This window comes from Simochromis diagramma, unplaced genomic scaffold (assembly GCF_900408965.1).
Source record: "Simochromis diagramma unplaced genomic scaffold, fSimDia1.1 OVJJ01000721.1, whole genome shotgun sequence".
Lineage (NCBI taxonomy): Eukaryota > Metazoa > Chordata > Actinopteri > Cichliformes > Cichlidae > Simochromis > Simochromis diagramma.
The window spans coordinates 268,228-286,041 of NW_024386890.1; the positions used below are offsets into that span (position 1 = coordinate 268,228).

Here is a 17,814-nt window from a genome sequence, read left to right on the forward strand (position 1 = left end):
GCTGTTAAAAGGATAAATATGGAAGAGTGAATCTTACAAGTTTATTTATTTTAAAAAGGGTAAAACCTTGTGTGATGTAACTCAAGTTATTTCATGATGGTTGAGACATTGTATAACTAAAATAATTTGTTATACTTGAGCAATACTTGACTGAAAGATGAGTGATGGAAGAAGTATAGATAAAATAGTAATGTATGCACTCTGAACTGTGTGCATAGATTGGTTTTTGACCAGGACTGGATCATTCGAGATCTGAACCCTTTGGGTTCAGTGGCGAGCCAATCCCAAGAGAGTGACTGTAGACGGACCAGAGTACGGTGTGGCCAGCCGTGGGATCCATCTTCAGCAAACCTCAGGACTATAACTACATTCCTTGACACAGATAAGACTAACACATTAAAAATCTACCCGGGTAGTGTTAGAACCAGTGGACAGAAACACACACACACACACACACACACAAGGAACTCTAATTTCTCTTCCCAAAGAGAAGTGGACTGAGCAACAGGAGCGGAAGCTCTTTAATTGAAACTCTTTGGAGAATTTCCTTAAAGAGGATGTTTGGTTTTGATTTTAATGTGCGTTTGTGCACTGTAGGAAGCCAGCTTTAGACAGGCAGGGTTTGTAAACTTTACAACTTTCAATACAGTTTCTATTCAAATCACATCTTATCTATCATTGTGTGGTTCCTTCTCTGCTGATCCTTTCAAGGCTCCATAGTCTTACCTAGAACTTTCTGATACTAGTCCAAAGTTGTCGAGACAATAATTTAATGTGTATCTCATATTATTTAATTGTAATACCTGTTACAGAAGCCTAGGTTGGGTTTTGTTTGTTGTGTTGGCCTAAGCTCACCCTGAGCTAATCATACACTCGCACTACCGTTGTATTGAGCGCCATTGCTGTGAATAAATTATTCTTAAAAGTCCGATGCTGTGGCTGTGTCTGTTTGGGCATGGGAAGTCGCGGGACACCCCGCTCCTGTCACGGTCATTCTGAGCCAGGTCGTAACATGATTTGGGGGCTCGTCCGTTTTGTCTGTTTTTTTTCTGGCTGGTTTTGTGGTCTGTATTTTGTTCAGTCAGCTTTTCTTTTGTGTGTGGGGGGGACGTGAGGTGTGTGTGTGTGGGAGGATGGAGTTTTCTTTAGATGACTTTGTTACCTCGCCTTCCTGGGATAAGATAGAGTTGTGTAGAAAGGCAGATTTGCTTATTATAGCAAGTTTTTTTGGTATTAAAGTGTCCTACAATGCCCGTAAAGCGGAGGTGCAGGTTTGGTGCAGCAGGGCATTCTCCCTTCCCTGAAGGCAGCTCTAAAGCAGCCTGGCAGGGGCGGCGTGGAGGTGGCTCCGGAGACTGAGCCGGAGCCGGATGCCAAAGGGCCTGCTAATGTGCTCCCAGCTGAAGTGGAGCCTGGTGCGGCTGAGGTGGAGTCAGGGTGGCTGAGGAGCCTCAGGCAGTAGGGTCTACGGAGGACCTCCGTTTGACCCTCCGTATTAGGGAGGTGGAGGTTCGCGCTAAGGAGCTTGAAGTGCAAGCTATGCACCTCCGTGTTAGAGCTTTGGAGTTAGAGCGCAAGCCCGCCGCTGCCTCAACACCTGTTTCCGCTGCCTCCACACCTGTCTCGGGTCGCCCTGACACATCCACAGTTACTTCAACAAGTTTTGACATCACCAAACATGTTACACTAGTACCTCCGTTTCGGGAGGCTGAGGTTGATTCCTATTTCAGTGCTTTTGAGCGTATAGCAGCTACATTGAATTGGCCTAAGGAGTTTTGGGCACTGCTACTCCAGTGTAAGTTAATCGGCAAGGCTCAAGAAGTATGTACTAGCCTTTCCGTTAATGACAGCCTCCAATATGATATTGTGAAAAAATCCATTCTGTGCGCGTATGAATTAGTTCCTGAGGCTTACCGTCAGAAATTTCGTAAAAGTGAAAAGACCACTGATCAAACGTTTGTGGAATTTGCCCGTGAGAAACATCGCTTGTTTGAACGCTGGATGCAAGCCAGCAAAGTGAAGGATATTGAGGGATTGAAGGAATTGGTACTTTTAGAAGAATTTAAGAAGTGTCTCCCGGATCAGTTAGTAGTTTATTTAAACAAGCAGAAAGTGATGTCCCTGGAAAAAAGCAGCAGTTTTAGCGGACGAATTTACCCTCACACATAAAACCATTTTCTCACATGAGGCAGCACGAGAAGTGAGGGGAGGGCAGGAAAAGAGACAAAAATCTCCTAAACAGACCCGAAGGGCGAGACAGGAGGAAACTGAAAGGCGGGAATGTTTTTATTGCCGTGAGTCTGGTCACCTGATTGCCTGTTGTCCTGCACTGCGGAAGAAGGAGCAGCGCAGAGGGTCTAAGGGACCCGTGGGGCTCATTAAAGTAGTTTCCCCACCTATATGTCCTGATCGGATACAGGGGTGTGACCCAGAAATGGAGGGAGAGTCACGTTTTAAACCATTCCTTTCCCAAGGCTTCGTTTCGGTAACAGGAGAGAAGAGAAGGACAGGATCCCTATCACTATTCTCCGAGACACTGGAGCACATCAATCTTTTATGTTAGATGATGTGTTGCCACTGTCGGATAAAACCGCCTACCACACGGATGTGTTGGTGTGGGGAATTGAAATGAGTGTTCTGCATGCGCCACTCCACAGCATATATTTACACTCACCAATTACAACCGGCCCTGTGAAAGTCGCTGTACGGCGACAGTTGCCGTTTAAAGGTGCGTCATTTATTTTGGGCAGTGATTTGTCCGGGGGAAAAGTGTTCCCACCGCCTGAAGTGGTGGATACCCCTGTTGCTACCGCCTCAGATGGTACTGATCTAAAAGTGACAGTATTTCCTGTTTGTGCTGTTACGCGGGCGCAAGCGCGCAAATTTGCTGATGTCGTTAGTATTGCAGATACACTCAACAAAAATATAAACGCAACACCTTTGTTACTGCTCCCATTCCCCATGGGATGGACGTAGAGACCTAAAATTCATTCCAGATACACAATATAACCATCCCTCCCAAACAGTGGTCACAAATCAGTCCAAATGTGTGGTAGTGGGCACATCTGCTATATTGAGATAATCCATCCCACCTCACAGGTGTGCCACATCAGGATGCTGATCTGACATCATGAGTAGTGCACAGGTGTACCTCAGACTGCCCACAACAAAAGGCCACCCTGGAATGTGCAGTTTTGTCTCACAGCAAAATGCCACAGATGCCACAAGCAATGAGGGAGCGTGCAATTGGCATGCTGACAGCAGGAATGTCAACCAGATCTGTCGCCCGTGCATTGAATGTTCATTTCTCAACCATAAGCCGTCTCCACAGGCGTTTCAGAGAATATGGCAGCACATCCAACCGGCCTCACAACCGCAGACCTCGTGTAACCACACCAGCCCAGGACCTCCACATCCAGCAGGTTCACCTCCAAGATCGTCTGAGACCAGCCACCCAGACAGCTGCTGGAACAATTGGTTTGCACAACCAAACAATTTCTGCACAAACTGTCAGAAACTGTCTCAGGGACGCTCAACTGCATGCCCGTCGTCCTCATCGGGGTCTTGACCTGACTCCAGCTCGTCACCGTAACAGACTTGTGTGGGCAAATGCTCACATTCGATGGCGTCTGGCACGTTGGAGAGGTGTGCGCTTCACGGATGAATCATGGTTCACATTGTTCAGGGCAGATGGCAGCTGAGAATGTCCCAGTTCTTGCATGGCCAGCATACTCACCGGACATGTCACCCATTGAGCATGTTCGGGATGTGCTTGACCGGCGTATACAACAGCATGTACCAGTTCCCACGAATATCCAACAACCTCGCACAGCCATTGAAGTGGAGTGGACCAACATTCCACAGGCCACAATTGACAATCTGATAGACTCCATGCGACGATGTGTTGCACTGCATGAGGCAAATGGTGGTCACACCAGATACTGACCGGTTCTGGGTCCCCAGACCCCCAATAGCGCAAAAAACTGCACATTCCAGGGTGGCCTTTTGTTGTGGGCAGTCTGAGGTACACCTGTGCACTACTCATAATGTCAGATCAGCATCCTGATGTGGCACACCTGTGAGGTGGGATGGATTATCTCAATATAGCAGATGTGCCCACTACCACACATTTGGACTGATTTGTGACCACTGTTTGGGAGGGATGGTTATATTGTGTATCTGGAATGAATTTTAGGTCTCTACGTCCATCCCATGGGGAATGGGAGCAGTAACAAAGGTGTTGCGTTTATACTTTTGTTGAGTGTACATTTGTGGCTATAGAGCAAAAGCTTTCTGTAGTGGGGAAAGACGGTGTGAAAAAAAATGCAGTGTGCTACATTTAATGCCGGAATTGGGTGGAGATGTGAATAAAGAAGCTTTGATAAGCGCTCAGGAAAATGACAAGTCTTTAAGTTCCTGTTTTGCAGCCGTAGTTACCGCCGGGGAAAGCCCCCTTCCCCGTTTTTTCCTGCAAGATGGAGTGTTAATGAGGCGGAGGTCCTCAGATCAGAGTGGAACATCAAATGTTACACAGGTGGTGGTATCATCTCAGCATCGTGATCAGGTGCTAAGCTTAGCACATGATGCTGGTGTAACACTTTTACCACCGGCTCGTGTGACAAGACTCCCCCCCCCTTATGCCCTCGGGTGCAGTCTTGACTCTACTTAAATATTCTGTGATAAAAGATACATCTCAAAAAATAAATATCAGTCTAGGGTTCATATGATTCTCGTGTCTACACAGACAAGCGGAGGCTAAGGAAATACACTTAACCGATTAAGGCTAATACATGTGAATACTCAAATGATAAGACACCATGCAATAAACCCAACACAGGATCTCAGGGTTAGAAAATGTATTAAACAATTGCAGGAAATTCACATCCAACCCTTTTTTCTTCATGAAAAAAAACACATATACAAAACATACAATAAACCCCCGGGGGATAGATTTTAGTATTTTTTTCCCTTAACCTGTCCAATGTTATTCTTTTCCCAGAGTGCACTCTTAGTCTATTTTTGTTGTTGGCGCGCTTTAGTTGGAGCTCTTAATAGTAACAATACCTCCGAGTATCCGTGATGTCTCCACCTCCTCCGATGAATAACTCGCTCGTTGTGGTAGCAACCGTCTCCACTCGCGGCAGCGAGCAACGAATCTCCGATTCCTTAGATAGCAGCGAATCATCCACGGTTAGCGACTCTCTCCCGAGACAACTCTCAAACTCCGTCTCTCCGCTCCGGCGGAATCTCCATTAGCCAGGACCGTGGCGTTAGCCTAGCTCCAGCTAGCCAACGTAGCCAAACGTGCCTCGTGCTTAGCCAAGCACAAAAGATACGGGAAGCCCGGCTCAAACGCTCCGAATGATCACCGGGAAGTCCGCAGACGGGTGATATGTTGTTGCCGAACAACTTTGGTGACATAAGCAGTCCCAAAGTCCATGCTTCGTCTATGCCATTTTAGTAATCCTTCTTTTTCTCCTCTCTTCCTCCCGAGTCTCTTTACCCCGGAAGTCATCTGCAAGTCATGACCTCTCGTGACATAGCATACAAGACAAGTAAAAACATGTAGCTTCTTACTGTTGATCTTGTGCCACCTGCCAGTTGGTGGGCAAACTCAATAAACCCATTCCACCTGCGCCGTTATCTCCTATCCCTGTAATGAGTGAACCTTTTGAAAAAGTAATACTAGACTGTGTAGGACCGTTGCCGAGAACAAAAGCCGGCCGTCGGTATATTCTTACGGTAATGTGCTCAGCAACGAGATTTGCGTACGGTGAAAGCCAAAGCAGTAATTAAAGCTTTGATCAAATTCTTTTCTGTGTTTGGGTTGCCGAAAATCATTCAAACAGACCAAGGCACCAACTTCATGTCCAGAGTCTTTGCACAGATTGGGCAGGGATAGCTCAGTAGGTAGAGTGGTAGCCCCATGATCAGAAGGTCGGGGGTTCGACTCCACTGAACGGCTACCCTGAGGTACCCCTGAGCAAGGTACCGTCCCTACACACTGCTCCCCGGGCGCTGCATTGGTGGCTGCCCACTGCTTCACTGGGTGAATGGGTTAAATGCAAAGGAACTATTTCCCTATGGGGACTTACACACACTTTACACTTTACACTTTACAGATTGTTAAAGAACTACATGCCAAGCATGTTACATCTAGTCCATATCACCCCGAAAGTCAAGGTGCTTTGGAAAGGTTCCACCAAACTCTTAAAGTTATGTTACGCAAGTTCTGTTTGGAGTCTGGTAGGGGGTGGGATGAGGGGTTGCCCCTATTGTTGTTTGCTGTTAGAGAGGCTAAACAGGAGTCCCTGGGATTTAGCCCCGCTGAGTTGGTTTTCGGACATGTGATCCGAGGCCCTCTCCGACTTTTGAGGGAAAAATGGCTGTCGGAGACCCCGGACGAGCAGTGTAGTGTTCTTAACTACGTGAGTCAGCTTCGAGACAGGCTTCGCCTAGTGTGGAAAATAGCCGGGGAAAACCTAAAGCAAGTGCAAACTAAAATGAAAGCTCGATTTGACAAAAAGTCTGTGGTTAGAAGTTTCCAACCAGGGGAGGAAGTGTTGATGTTATTGCCCGTGGTGGAGTCCAGTTTACTAACGCAGTTCGCTGGTCCTTACAGTGTTGAATGTAAACTCGACAATAACCACTATGTGATTCACACTCCAGATCGGCGGCGAAAAACCAGGGTTTGTCATGTGAATACGTTGAAACTATTCCATCCACGTGCACAAAATACAACAGCGCCCCCAGTGTGCGCTGTTGCCATCCTCCCCGCTTACAAACTGTCGGATGACGGATTATCTGGGAGGGATGATGCATTAGGTAGTGGGCATCTGAAAAACTCTTTCATTTTAAATGATCTTGAATCATTTGTTGCCGACTTACCTGAAACTGCTCGAACTGACGTCATTACTCTGATAAAAAATAACTTTTCACTGATCACCCACGCCAAACCACTGTCTTATGTCATGACATTGATGTAGAGGGGCATAAGCCAATTAAACAACATGCGTACCAGGTGAATCCATTGAAAAGGGAAATAATGCAGAGAGAAGTCAATTATCTCCTAGAGCATGGCTTAGCCATTCCAAGTGCTAGCGCATGGAGCTCTCCATGTGTGTTAGTGCCCAAGTCTGACAATACTCCTCGATTCTGTACGGATTACCGAAAGGTAAATGCGGCCACTAAAGCAGACTCTTTCCCATTACCTAGGATGGATGACTGTGGTGATGGTGGGTGGGATCCGCTACTTATGTGACCAAACTGGATTTATTAAAGAAATATTGGCAGGTTTCTTTAACTGCTAAAGCATCTGAGATCTCTGCATTCGTTACCCCCAATCACTTCCTTCAGTGTGATGCCCTTTGGCTTGCGTAATGCACCAGCCACATTTCAGCACCTGATGGCTAAGGTTTTGGCCGGGGTCCCTAACTGTGATGCCTACTTAGATGATGTGGTCATTTATTCTGCTTCCTGGAGCGATCATCTCCAAACCCTCTTAACTGTTTTTAAATGTTTTGAGGAAACATTGCTCACCGTAAATATGACCAAATGTGAGTTCGGGAAAGCAACCATCACCTACCTTGGAAAGCAGGTGGGTCAAGGGCGAGTGTGCCCCGTGACCGCGAAGGTAGAGGGTATTATTTTGTTTCCGATTCCACAAACAAGGAGGGGGTTACGCCGCTTCCTGGGAATGTGTGGCTACTACCGAAGTTTCTGTAAAAACTTTGCCTCCGTAGTCGCTACCTTAACTGACCTGGTCAGCCCGACCAAACTCTTGATATGGACTCTGGCGTGCCAAACTGCTTTTGAGTCAGTGAAAACTCTACTGTGCAGTGCCCCAGTTTTAGCAGCACCTAACTTTGAATCCCCTTTTAAGTTGGAGGTGGACGCCACCGCAACTGCAGCGGGTGCGGTTCTGCTGCAGGCAGATCAACACGGAGTGGACCGTCCAATCTGCTATTTCTCGAAGAAATTCAATAAACACCAAATGAACTATAACACTAACTAATAATGCAATCACTATTAAGGAGGCAAGAGTGCAGCTGAAGTGTTAATAGTTATCATAATAAAGTGACTGAGATAGACAATTTTTCAGCTGGCAAATATATCTTCTTTTGATAAATTTGATCTGTGTAGTCCTACTATCAATATTATTTCACATATCCAATTCAGGGTTGGGGGGTTCAGACTCCTAGACCTAAAGTTGTGCTCCCCCCCCCCCCCAACTTTAGTGCTCTCTGTCAAAATTGACCAGTCTGTTTTAACAGCTCTGAAATTAGCATGACAAACATTTTTCACCAACAAATTCGGTTCAGTGGGTGGTTCAATGGGTCATTCAGTGGGCCATTCAGGAGTCAGAGGCCAAAGGGGGGGGATTCCCATTAATTTCCTATGGCAGTCACTTTCGACCGGGAACATCCCAGATGTAACAAGGTTGATTAAAACACTCAAAGTTCAATGAAAAGAGGTGCTCATCACTTTTATATGTTCAAGTGCATAGTGTGGCGGATGTCATAAGGCCTCGAGGCAATCGGATGTAAAACACAATATTTATGAGTTTTTTAAGTTGGCAAATTTGCCCTGCACGTGATAGGAAGGCTAGAGGGTCCGAGCTGCAATACTCCCTGGACAGGTCACCAGTCTGTCACAGGACTAATGTTGCATATTAGCGACTCAGTTACATCTGTAATTGCACAAGACTGCAGACTACAGGTTTATTTGTACACGGTGGACTGACCAATGGGAAAGTTATTACCCACATATGAAAACAATCAGGGCAATCACAAAGCATGTAGTAAAACTAGAGCACAGCATGTAAAAAACACGCTTCAAAGTAAGGCAGGAAATGCACTATCAAGACTAACATCAAACAAAGGTAGGAGTGGAGGTCAAAGACGAGACAGCATTCCCCAGCAGACCCCAAGCAGCTGGGGAAAGAGGGCGGCTGGGTGACGGTGAGGAGGAAGCATAGTCTTAAACGGAAGCCCCAGGTACACCCCCAATCTGTTCATGTGTCTAACCATTTTTACCCACTCTGCGACACACCCGCCGGGGGTCAAACTCTGGTAATTGGTGATTCTGTTCTGTTCAGACATGTGAAGCTAGAGACACTGGCAACCATAGTCAATTGTCTTCCAGGGGCCAGAGCAGGCGACACTGAAGGAAATGTAAAACTGCTGGCTAAGGGTAAACGTAAATTCAGTAAAATCATAATTCACGTCGGCAGTAATGACACCCGGTTACGCCAATCGGAGGTCACTATAATCAATATTGAATCAGTGTGTAACTTTGCTAAAACAATGTCGGACTCTGTAGTTTTCTCTGGTCCCCTCCCCAATCAGACCAGGAGTGACATGTTTAGCCGCATGTTCTCCTTAAATTGCTGGCTGTCTGAGTGGTGTCCCAGAAACGATGTGGGCTTCGTAGATAATTGGCAAACCTTCTGGAGGAAACCTGGTCTTGTTAGGAGAGACGGCATCCATCCCACTTTGGATGGAGCAGCTCTCATTTCTAGAAATAGGGACAAATTTATTAAACCCCCCAAAATATGACTATCCAGAGTTGGGACCAGGAAGCAGAGTTGCAGTCTTACACGCCTCTCTGCAGCTTCTCTCCTCCTGCTACCCCCCAAAAACCCATCTCCATAGAGACTGTGTCAGCTCCCAAACAGACAAAAAACAAACTAAAAACCAGCAACAAACAACTTAAACATAAACAATGACAAAGAAAGAACAATACAGTATCCACATCTGAACCAAAGAGTAAAACAGTGAAATGTGGATTATTAAATATCAGGTCTCTCTCCTCCAAGTCTCTGTTAGTACATGACTTAATAATCGATCAACAAATCGATTTACTGTTACAGGAAAAATGATTCTATGTTTCTTTACCTTCTTTTAAATGTACAAAGATGCCCTTTGTCTATGGTTAGATTAGTTTAGAATTATCCTTTTAGACTTTCCCAGCAAAGACATATTGTTTTAGATTGTTTTATCTCTCACAGCTTTCTCCCAGCTCTCTGCTGACGAGACTAGCGCCACATATGGAGTTGTTTATTTTATCTGTTTATTATTTTCTTATCCTGTTCTCACTGTCTTTCCTATAAAAAGTGCCAAGCCTCTGTTCACGATGTGAGTTGTTCTCAGCAGCTCACCCGTGTACACGTTTAGCAAAGAAAGTAACTTTGTCTCATTGTGTCTTTATTTCTCCTGTGTTTTTTTACAGAGTTTTCCCCCAACATTTCTTGGTCCTTCGGAGCCGGAGCGCCTCCATCGTGTCCCATCTCCGTGACCAGTCCACGTTGTTCGCCTGTCGACAGCTCACACACCAGGTGTGTGATAAAAGACCAAGAGCGTTAAATTCGGGTCTTGGCCAACGTCTTAGAAAGTGACCCACGGTGGTGGGGCCCGATCGAGGTGGACCAGACCCGGCGACACTGACCAGGTAGATACAGACACACTGACACAATCTTGCGTAAAAGCGCATTTTAAATTCAGGGAATTTAAAATAGCGGAAGTAGCTCGTCGACTGGTAGCTTTGGAGCTCTGGGTAGCTCCCCCAGCTGGGTCTAGACTGGGTCTAGGGAGTAAGTAGCTCTGGGAGCTCCCCTTATCATAAGGGTTCCGGTCGCGCGCGCGTCGAAGCTGTGAATGTGAATGTGTGTGTGTTTTGTTTCAATTAACGGAGCAAGCTGAATTTTCACGGTCCAATAAGAGACTGAGCTGCTCCTACTGTGTTTTTTTTACTGCTGTTCACTGACATACTGGTGATTTGAGAGAACGGTCGAGTTCCGTCTCGTAAAGTTCACACCGCTTTTGGAAATAGTCCGAAAGTAGAAGGGCGTGTGAGCAACCACTCTCGTCTCTAATACCGGCGAAGGTGATAGCAGCTGTATCGTGAATATATTACTTAAACAAAAAATAAGTAAATACATAAATAAGATGGGTAATCAAGCAAGTGAAATTAAAACTCACTCCTGCTGACGAGCAGTGGTGAGAAAAGAAAAGTCCAGGCGCCGGACAAAACAGTCTGTAAATTGAGAAAATTAAGAAAACAAAATATAAACGGTCAGAAGAATAGAACTCAACTGCCAGTTTTAGTAAAACCAGAAGACGAGACACTGTGCAGTGCCCACAATCCTTTTAGTAAACCAACACTCATTCCTGCAGCCGCATCTGCAGCAACACCCATATCAGGAAGAACATAATAATCCCTTATTAAGTGAAAACTAGAGATCAAAGTAGTTTGAAGTAGTTTAAAAGGGTTGAAAACAGACCCCACTGTGTAGATATAAATATAAAAAGTACGAAATAAAGATAAACAAAGGGAAAATTACAGTAGAAATTATCTTTAGAGTATTTGAAATTAATAATAGCAAGGATAACAACCTGTAAAGTGATATTATCAATGAAACACAGTTGGCATGATGACCATGCCCACAATGTATAAAATGAATGTAAAGCAAATAATTCACACGAAAATATTTTAATAACATAAATAAAGTATATTAAGGCTGTGTCACTGTTCAGCCAAGGACAGTGTGTGAAAAGGTAACTGTCTCCACCTTGGGAAAAGGATGATACTGCAGGTCATCTGAAGCCCTTGATGGATACAAAATAAAATATAAATAATATATTATAATAGAACTGCCTGGTCCGCCATGCAACAGAGAGAACAAATGTGACCGCAGATTGGATGAATTCTAAATTATCTGTTTGCTGAATAAGATGATCCTAACTAACAAATTGGCTCAGTAGTAGTATAGTGGTACACACTGATAAAATATTATAATATGCTATTGCTGTTATATAAGACAAAGAGGATAATATTAACAATGACATAATATTAATATGAAGAGGCACCTAAATCGGTTATGATGTGAGGTGGATAATTGTTAAGCAGTAGTCTGCATCAAGCTTAAGGTTTGCTGAAACTCAGTGTAATGACGTGTGAGATGAAGACAATACAGAGAATAACTAAACTAATTAAGTGCATAGAGGCACTTGACCAGCTTGAAACCTATCATCCTAGAATGACACATTGCTGAGATATAGAGCACACCTATAATAACAACCAATAAGCAAAACCCTGTAGACAACAGCTAAAACTACAGGATTGAGAAGCTGAATTAAATATGTAGACACTGCTAAGCTGATGAGCATGTTACACATTTTCTTTTATTTTTTATTTCTTTTTTGTTTCTTTTAAAGCAGAAGCTGCTGTAACACACCCAAAGAAAGACTCTAGGTCTGACCAACCGTCTCAGTCGTGGGCAAAAAGATGACAGTCAATAAAGTTCTAAAAGATAATTTATTGACGAAAAATATATCAAGAGATAAAAGATAAAACAGTCCAGTGTCCCACTTATGAATTGTATAAAAACACACAGTCCCAAGGCCAGAGCCAGCTATGCCACACGGCCAAGTTGCACTCCACATGTTGCCTTTAACAGGGTTAGAAGTTGTCCTTGGAGACCCACCACCCTGCAAGCATATAGTCAGTGGTCACTCAAGCCTCTGCAACTCTGCTGCCTTTAGGCTGTGGCATATAATAGGCCCTGGACTGCACAGAGAGACAAAACGACACACTTAATATAAAATTCATAGCGCAAAACCCATCCATCCCAAACATATCTGATCTCATCACATTACATACCTGCACAGAGAGACAAAACGACACAGCAGTGTTTGTAGTGTGGGCTATAAGTAGACCAGTGTATCAGTGCAATCAAGTACACCTGCCTCTAATTAGTCCACCCCCATTCCAGCCATTGGCTCACCAAAAATGTGACACACACAAAACCACTCCCAACCCAGTGCAACTTCACACAATAATATGGAGCTGAATTAACACAGGCACATTAGTCTACCATGTTACAAGCTGCATGCTATTAAAAGCCAACATATGCAGACTTCTGCCTTGTTCGGATGGCAGCATTTTTTCTTTTTTCTTTTGTGTCCTGACACGTGTATGTTTTTGTTTTTGTTTGATTATTTTGTTGGTTTTGGAAACGAATTTAAACGAACTTGTGACAATACTTGAGAATCACAGTGACACATAGTGATTAGGCATATGATTGGAAAATGCCTAGGTTTAGAGCTGTGAGCTATGAGCTGTGAGCAATGCAAAGTTAAATATATATATGTATAAATGGGAAACAACCCTAACTTCAAAGTTTGAAATGTGTGAGATCCATGACTTGTTTGAAAAACTAGAAATTATTTAAAACTGCCTTAAGTGAAAATGTAGTGTTGCATCTATTCTCCCAAACCAAGACAAAAAAAGAAGAAGCATTCTGTAACTTAAAAATAAGGCTGACGTGTTGACAATAGACTAAAACACTAATTCGCAGGTGGCTATCAGGAACAGAGAGGCGAGCAAAGTCACAAACACCAAGGCTGCAGACAGCCACGCAGAAACAGCAGATAACATAGAGACAACGCCTGCTAGAACCGTGGACAGGAAGGTCACTTCACACGAGATTGTAGGAGGAGGCCACAGAGAAATAATGCAAAACAGTTTTGGGGCAGCCACTTAAGAACTTATTTGACCTTACAGCACAGGCCGAAATTGTGTAGGTTACGCAGTAACCACAGATAGTAAAATAATAGAAGCAAAACCACTTTCTTCTTCATATTCTGCACAGAGCGCTGAGCTGATAGCTGTGATTCGCGCATGTGAAATACACAAAGATAAACAAATAAACATTTATACAGACAGCCAGTATGTTTTCTCTGCTGTGCATCATTTTGCAAAAAATTTGGCAAAACAGAGGAATGATTAGACCAACCGGAAAACCGGTTCAGCATGCCAGCCTGCTACAATGCCTACTGACTGTAATACATTTACCACAACAACTCGCATTGTGTAAATGTGCAGCACACAAAACTGATGGCTCTTTCATTACTACAGGCAATAACTTTGCTGACAGAGCAGCAAAACAGGCGGCACAAACGACAAACATCACATTGATGGCAGTAGACACACATCAGATTCCACTGGATGTGTTGAAAAATGAACAAAAAGCAGCAAGCACAGCCGAGCAGGCAAAATGGCTAAAACATGGTGCAGTTCTGACAAACAACTTAATGATGCGTTATGGCAAGCCAGTGTTGCCAAAATCCCTCCACAAAACGGCCGCATTTGTCAACGGGGGGACTGACCAGTATTGTCAACTCTCATTTCTACACTGTAAATTCTACACTGTAAATTTTGAAACATCAGCAAAACAATTTGTCAGAACGTGCATGACGTGTCAAAACAATCCACATGGACTTTATTGAGCTAAATGAATGCCAAGGGTAAAAATACGCCCTAGTGGTTATAGATGTATTCTCAAAGTGGCCAGAAATCTACCCAGTGAAAAAGGCAGATACAATTTCAGTAGCAAAATGTATGTCTAAGTTGTAGGAAAATAAAGAGATGATTGTAAATAACGAAGAATGTAATGATGTCTATCAAGTGTCTTGCAGATTACAGCCCGGTGTCCGGGTTCTGATCAAGGTGCTCCAAAGGAAAAACTGGAGCGCACCCAGGTGGGAGGGACCACATCAGGTTCTCCTCACCACGCCCACCGCTTGCAAAATTGCGGAACGACCATCCTGGATCCATCAGAGTCACTGCAGGCGAGTAAGTGAAGCCATCTAAACTCAGCAGACACAGGCTCACCCAATCGTTGTGATCTCGCCCGGTGGAGGGAACAGCCTTTCTGGCCGGGGGGTCTACTCACGACAGGAGGGTGTGTCCTGTTGTCATGAGGTGGTGGCTCCTAATAACTGCAGCGGCCCTGACCCTGGCCGGGCTCCTCATCTTTGCTTCCGTGAGGGACAACAAGTCACGCTATCTGAAGAAAAGGCAGACACTGTATGAAAAAGGAAAGTACACCAAGTTTCCCCATGGCTACGCCACTAACTTCTGGTGGCAGCTTATGAACACTACAGCTCACTTGAATAATAAAACTGACTGCTATGCATGTACCCATATGCCCCTATCCTCACAGACGTCTGGCCTGTGGCCGTACAGCATACCTGAAGATCGCAGTTGGTGCCTGTTGGGCCTGGCAACACATCCAGGTTACGGTACTCCTTGGTCCAAGGCCAACTACAGCATCCCAGCAAAAGCAACCTGGAGGTCATCGTCACTCACGAATGTGCACTGTTCCGGACAGACCTACCTACTGACCTGGCCCCAAGTCTCAGACCCACTGCCTGATGTAATTCTACTGAACAAACTGAACGCATCACAACTGCCAGTATGTGTGATGAACAACGGATCGCGGGCAGTGGGGGAGCTGCCTACTCACCTATGTAAATACATATACACTTTCTGCCCACCGAGGAATGAGAGGAAGTGTATGGCCTGTTCAACCAACACAACCTGTGCCAGTAACGCAACACTGATGAGCCTCAACTGTCGCCCCGACTACAGCTACCGAATGCCACTACAAACAAAGACTCAGTACCAGACAGGATGTGCACGGACGGCACCCAGCAGTAGAGGAACCAGAGTTTTGGCTGACTGGTACTTCCTATGTGGCAATAAGGCTTATCTGTCACTCCCTGAAGGTTGGGGAGGTCTGTGCGCCCTGGTGCAATTATCAGATCACGTCTTCTTCATGCAAAGTGTTGCACATCACCCAAGCAGCCGACAGAGACGTGAAGTGGACATCGCCTCACCCAATTCTTTCGGCATTACAGTGGACACTGGAGTGCCGGGAGAGTTTCGCATCTGGGGAGGAGGAGTGAAATTCTTACAGAGCTTGGTCCCCGGCATTGGAGTTGCCGAGGTGCGGGATCACGTGGAAATCAACCGATATGCTCTGCTACGACACATCAACTTAACTAAGACCCTGGGAACGGCCTTAGCAGGAGAACAGAAGGCCATCAGAACGATGGTGCTGCAGAACAGACTGACAATAGACCTGCTAACAGCATCACAAGGAGGAGTTTGCACGTTTATCCCTGATGGATACGAAGCTGGAGGAGACATTTATGAAGCTTTGCAGAATTTGACCGTTCTGCAAAAATATGTCACTGACCACACACCTGGAGCAGCTACAGCACAAGGCTGGCTGGACTGGCTGGACTGGCTGTTCGGCGGTTCATGGCTGGCTGCTGTAGCAAAGCCGTTTGTCCTTCTAGGTCTCATCATGATAGCACTGCTCATATTAGTGTTGTGTGTGTTGCCATGTCTAAGAGTAATGATTTCAAAGATGATAACAACTACAATGACTGCTTATGTTGCCGTGCCTCAAGAAGAACAGCATCCCGTTGCAATTCTGTTAGAGGACAACTTGTAATAGCTGCTAATAAATGACGTGGTGATTAAAAATGACTTGTCAAGTGATCATGCACTGATTAACACATTAGTAGTTAATACAGGTACAACATAAGGTTTTCTTATTCTTTTATTTTATTTTATTTTTTGTAGTTTTAGTTTTATTATTTTCCTTCATTATTACTTTTATACTTTCTTTTACTGTATTTTCCTTAATTCTTTTATTCTTTTATTTGTTTTATTCTTTAGACCACATGATTTACATTTCTGCTTTGCTGACATTTTGACAATTAATAAATTGCTAAAGATACTTAATAAATGACTTTTTCAGATATTGTTGTATACATTTAAAATAAGTTAAAACAGGAGGGAATATGTTACAGGAAAAATGATTCTATGTTTCTTTACCTTCTTTTAAATGTACAAAGATGCCCTTTGTCTATGGTTAGATTAGTTTAGAATTATCCTTTTAGACTTTCCCAGCAAAGACATATTGTTTTAGATTGTTTTATCTCTCACAGCTTTCTCCCAGCTCTCTGCTGACGAGACTAGCGCCACATATGGAGTTGTTTATTTTATCTGTTTATTATTTTCTTATCCTGTTCTCACTGTCTTTCCTATAAAAAGTGCCAAGCCTCTGTTCACGATGTGAGTTGTTCTCAGCAGCTCACCCGTGTACACGTTTAGCAAAGAAAGTAACTTTGTCTCATTGTGTCTTTATTTCTCCTGGGTTTTTTACAGAGTTTTCCCCCAACATTTACTCTGCCTTACAGAAACCTGGTTGCAGCAGGATGATTATGTTAGTTTAAATGAATCAACACCCCCGAGTCATTCTAACTACCAGAAATCTCAAAGCACAGGCCGAGGGGGAGGTGTGGCAGCAATTTTTCACACCAGCCTATTAATCAACCAAAGACCCAGACAGACTTTTAATTCATTTGAAAGCCTGATGCTTAGCCTCGTCCACCCCAGCTGTGAAACTCAGAAACCAGTCTTACTTGTTATCATCTATCGTCCACCTGGGCCTTACACAGAGTTTCTCTCTGATTTCTCAGACTTTTTATCTGATTTAGTTCTCAGCTCAGATAAAATAATTATTGTGGGTGATTTTAACATCCATGTAGATGCAAAAAATGACAGCCTCAACATGGCATTTAATCTGTTATTAGACTCAGTTGGCTTCTCTCAAAATGTAAAAGAACCCACCCACCACTTTAATCACACTCTAGATCTTGTGTTAACATATGGCATAGAAATTGAACATTTAACAGTGTTTCCTGAAAACCCTCTCCTGTCTGATCATTTCCTGATAACATTTACATTTACGATAATTGATTACACAGCAATGGAGAGTAGACTTTATCACAGTAGTTCTCTAGCATATTGAGACTATATGTCCACACCGTTACATATTTCATATGTACGGGGTACAACCCCCTTGGTCATGGCGTATGGATATTTCTTTAAGACACTCTGGCACGCCCGGCTACGCCCCACAGCTCACGTATAAAACAGCTGTGCAGACGTGACACC

The 17,814-nt window shown here is 44.2% G+C and overlaps 2 protein-coding genes across 2 annotated transcripts in view; one reads left to right on the forward strand and one right to left on the reverse strand.

Moving 5' to 3' along the window:
• The window catches only part of LOC120734749 (CXADR-like membrane protein), a 109,536-nt gene that overhangs the window by 67,347 nt on the left and 24,375 nt on the right, over window positions 1-17,814 (reverse strand). The window lies entirely within an intron of this gene.
• On the forward strand, window positions 9,868-16,980 carry LOC120734748. The gene is made up of 2 exons (XM_040033708.1): window positions 9,868-10,449; window positions 14,468-16,980. Exon 2 carries the CDS (start codon window positions 14,759-14,761, stop codon window positions 16,301-16,303), a length of 1,545 nt encoding a protein of 514 aa, XP_039889642.1. The 5' UTR covers window positions 9,868-10,449; window positions 14,468-14,758; the 3' UTR covers window positions 16,304-16,980.

Excerpts from the sequence above, each read along its gene's own strand:
- LOC120734748 (XM_040033708.1), top strand. The coding sequence starts at position 14,759 with ATGAGGTGGTGGCTCCTAATAACTGCAGCGGCCCTGACCCTGGCCGGG.